This window comes from Austrofundulus limnaeus, unplaced genomic scaffold (assembly GCF_001266775.1).
Source record: "Austrofundulus limnaeus strain Quisiro unplaced genomic scaffold, Austrofundulus_limnaeus-1.0 Scaffold1256, whole genome shotgun sequence".
Classification (NCBI taxonomy): Eukaryota; Metazoa; Chordata; class Actinopteri; order Cyprinodontiformes; family Rivulidae; genus Austrofundulus; species Austrofundulus limnaeus.
The window spans coordinates 27,022-31,112 of NW_013953658.1; the positions used below are offsets into that span (position 1 = coordinate 27,022).

General features: G+C 46.2%; 2 protein-coding genes across 2 annotated transcripts in view; one reads left to right on the plus strand and one right to left on the minus strand.

Annotated features, from left to right (window-relative positions):
• Window positions 1-3,866, minus strand: part of LOC106534727 (tetratricopeptide repeat protein 7A) — a gene marked incomplete at both ends in the record, with an annotated part of 30,461 nt that extends 26,595 nt beyond the window's left edge. The window contains 1 exon segment of the mRNA XM_014031459.1: window positions 3,677-3,866. Coding sequence (XP_013886913.1) covers window positions 3,677-3,866 — 190 coding nt within the window.
• On the plus strand, window positions 698-1,534 carry mcfd2 (multiple coagulation factor deficiency 2, ER cargo receptor complex subunit; the record flags this gene model as incomplete). Its single annotated transcript, XM_014031460.1, is given in 3 exon segments — window positions 698-871; window positions 942-1,101; window positions 1,178-1,534. Coding segments are annotated over 3 exon segments (459 nt in total). The 3' UTR covers window positions 1,310-1,534.
• Window positions 3,867-4,091: the final 225 nt, after the last annotated feature.

The window sequence follows — 4,091 nt, forward strand, 5'->3', positions numbered from 1 at the left end:
TCCTCAGTGTGTCCCCTCAGTGTGTCTCCTCAGTTTGTCTCCTCAGTTTGTCTCCTCAGTGTGTCTCCTCAGTTTGTCTCCTCAGTGTGTCTCCTCAGTTTGTCAGTTTGTCTCCTCAGTGTGTCTCCTCAGTGTGTCCCCTCAGTGTGTCTCCTCAGTTTGTCTCCTCAGTTTGTCTCCTCAGTGTGTCTCCTCAGTGTGTCTCCTCAGTGTGTCCCCTCAGTGTGTCTCCTCAGTTTGTCTCCTCAGTTTGTCTCCTCAGTTTGTCTCCTCAGTGTGTCTCCTCAGTTTGTCTCCTCAGTGTGTCTCCTCAGTTTGTCTCCTCAGTTTGTCTCCTCAGTTTGTCCCCTCAGTGTGTCTCCTCAGCGTGTCCCCTCAGTGTGTCTCCTCAGTTTGTCTCCTCAGTTTGTCTCCTCAGTTTGTCTCCTCAGTGTGTCTCCTCAGTGTGTCCCCTCAGTGTGTCTCCTCAGTGTGTCTCCTCAGTTTGTCCCCTCAGTGTGTCTCCTCAGTGTGTCCCCTCAGTTTGTCAGTGTGTCCCCTCAGACAGACTCAGTGAAGACTCTGTGTGTCCCCTCAGTGTGTCTCCTCAGTGTGTCCCCTCAGTTTGTCTCCTCAGTTTGTCTCCTCAGTTTGTCCCCTCAGTTTGTCAGTGTGTCCCCTCAGACAGACTCAGTGAAGACTCTGTGTGTCCCCTCAGACCCAGAATGAGACCCTGCAGGTGTGTCATGCTCTGGGGGGTTCTCTCTGTCCTCCTGCTGGCTGTGGACTCTCAGGTGTCTCCTCACCAGCAGCAGCCTCCTCCGGTCATCGGAGGAGCGTCTCGTATTTCTCCTCAGGGTCGGCTGGACAGAGACATGGTGCAGGACAAAGAGTGAGTGATGACAGATGGACCTCAGTGTCTCGGTTCTGTCCAGTTAAACTCTGGTTCTGTGTGTCCTCAGCCACATCATGGAGCACCTGGAGGGGGTCATAGACAAACCGGAGAGGGACATGTCCCCCCAGGAGCTTCAGCTGCATTACTTCAAGATGCACGACTACGATGGCAACAACCTGCTGGACGGCCTGGAGTTAGCCACGGCCATCACACACGTCCACCGAGAGGTGGGACAGAGTCTCTGCGCTGCACGTCTTCCTGTTGGACGTTAGACTGAACCGGTCTTTGTCTTTTTCACTTCAGGAGAGAGGAGAAGGCAGCCAGCCAATGAAAGAGGAGGAYCTGATCGCGCTAATCGATGACGTTCTGAAGGACGACGACAAAAACAACGACGGCTACATCGACTACGCAGAGTTCGCCAAATCTCTGGAGTAGAGCGTGTCCTCGTCTGTCCTCGTCTGTCCTCGTCCAGAAGATGTGAAGACAAGTCAAAGACAGCAAGTGCCACAGCTGAGCGATGTGGAGCTAAACTATATTTCAGGAAACAGTTTATACTCTGTCTCTGGCTGTCGGTGTTTTTACAAACCTGATAATTTCATTCAGAATGACTGAAAATAATTTCCTCAAATTTCAAAAAACTAAAAACATTTTAAAGATTTTCTTTTTGTTTCATAAAATTGTGCTTCTCTCTGCATTTCAAAAACAAAGAAAGACCAGCCGACGAGTCGGTTCTCCCAAAACTGAGAGTTCAGGAACACAAGTTTGGTTGACGTGTGGTTGGTTGATGATTGGTTGGTTGGTTGATGATTGGTTGGTTGGTTGGTTGATGGTTGGTTGGTTGGTTGGTTGATGGTTGGTTGATGTTTGGTTGGTTGGTTGATGTTTGTTTGGTTGGTTGGTTGATGTTTGTTTGGTTGGTTGGTTGATGTTTGTTTGGTTGGTTGGTTGATGTTTGTTTGGTTGTTTGGTTGGTTGATGTTTGTTTGGTTGGTTGGTTGGTTGATGGTTGGTTAGTTGGTTGGTTGATGTTTGGTTGGCTGGTTGGTTGGTTGGTTGGTTGATGGTTGGTTGGTTGGTTGGTTGGCTGGTTGGTTGGTTGGTTGGTTGATGTTTGGTTGTTGGTTGGTTGATGGTTGGTTGGTTGGTTGTTGGTTGATGGTTGGTTGATGTTTGGTTGGTTGGTTGATGTTTGGTTGGTTAGTTGATGTTTGTTTGGTTGGTTGATGTTTGTTTGTTTGGTTGGTTGGTTGATGTTTGTTTGGTTGGTTGGTTGATGTTTGGTTGTTGGTTGGTTGATGTTTGGTTGTTGGTTGTTTAGTTGGTTGGTTGATGTTTGGTTGTTGGTTGGTTGGTTGGTTGGTTGTTGGTTGGTTAGTTGGTTGGTTGATGTTTGTTTAGCTGGTTGGTTGGTTGGTTGGTTGGTTGATGTTTGGTTGGCTGGTTGGTTGATGGTTGGTTGGTTGATGGTTGGTTGGGTGGTTGGTTGGTTGGTTGGTTGGTTGATGTTTGGTTGGTGGTTAGTTGGTTGGTTGATGGTTGGTTGGTTAATGTTTGTTTGGTTGGCTGGTTGGTTGATGGTTGGTTAGTTGGTTGGTTGATGTTTGGTTGGTTGGTTGGTTGGTTGGTTGGTTGGTTGATGGTTGGTTGGTTGGTTGATGTTTGGTTGGTGGTTGGTTGGTTGATGGTTGGTTGGTTGATGGTTGGTTGGTTGGTTGTTGGTTGGTTGGTTGGTTGATGGTTGGTTAGTGGTTGGTTGGTTGGTTGGTTGATGGTTGGTTGGTGGTTGGTTGATGGTTGGTTGATGGTTGGTTGGTTGGTGGTTGGTTGATGGTTGGTTGGTTGGTTGGTGGTTGATGGTTGGTTGGTGGTTGATGGTTGGTGGTTGGTTGGTTGGTGGTTGATGGTTGGTTGGTGGTTGNACAACAACAAGAAGAAGAAACAACAATAACAAGAAACAACAACAACAAGAAACACAAACAACAACAAACAACAACATCAACAACCAACCAACCAACTAACTAACAAGAAGAAACAACAACAACAAGAAACACCAACAACCAACCAACCAACCAACACAACAACAACAACAACAAGAAACAACAACAACCAACCAACCAACGAACACAACAACAAGAAACAACAAAAATACCAACAACAAGAACAACAACAAAAACAACAACAACAAACAGCATCAACAACTACAACAACAACAAGAAACAAAAACAACCAACCAACCGACACAACAACAACAACCACAACTACAACAACAGAAGCAACAACAACAACAAACAACAAATAACAACAGAATCAAGAAACAAACAAACAACAAATAACAATAGCATCAAGAAACAACAACAACAACAAGAAGAAGAAATAACAACAACAACAAACAAATAACAAACAAGAAGAAGAAGAAGAAACAGCAACAACAAGAAACAACAGGAAACAACAACAACAAATCTTTTCTTCCTTCATGAAATAAACACTTTATAATAAGAACTTTTACATTCTTCTAAGTTTTGCTTTAAAGTTTAAACAGTTCGTTTGTTGCTTTCATGGACTGAACCTGTTTTAACCTGTTGTGTGTTTTCTGTGTTTTGTGTGTTTGTGTGTTTTGTGTGCATCTTTTCAGCTCTCTGTGAGAAATGAAAGTTCTTCTATTCTTCTGACAACTTCCGGTCACTTTAACAGAAGAACCTTCACCTGGACTTCTGGTCCCTCTGCATGGTTCCGGACTCGAACCCGCCTTCAGGACTCGGGAGGTTCTGGGACCTCACCTGTCCAGGTGTGTCGCTCACTCACCGTCCTCGTGGATCCGCGCCGCGTGCATCTGCTCCACCACGGCCAGCACCTTTCCCCACTGACACTCGGCTCGGTACCGGTCCACTTCCGCCTCCAGCCGCAGCTGGCTGAACGAGACCCGGGAGGACATGGCAGCTCTGTCCCGGTGAGGGGGACCGAAGTCCCCGGACACGATGGGAGACACTGCGGACTGACAGGGGGGAGGAGTCAGGTTGGAGCAGGGGGCGGGGCCTGTTGTCATTATTCTAATTAGCTGTGCACGCGCCCTGCGTGCGTCCCGCGCTCAGTAATCCTTAATCTGTTTAACTGGATCAGTTTAAAGCTGCTGCAGAGGAACAGAACCGACCTTACTTTATTTATTTATTTATTTATTTATTTATTTATTTATTTATTTATTTAGTTAGTTAGTTAGTTA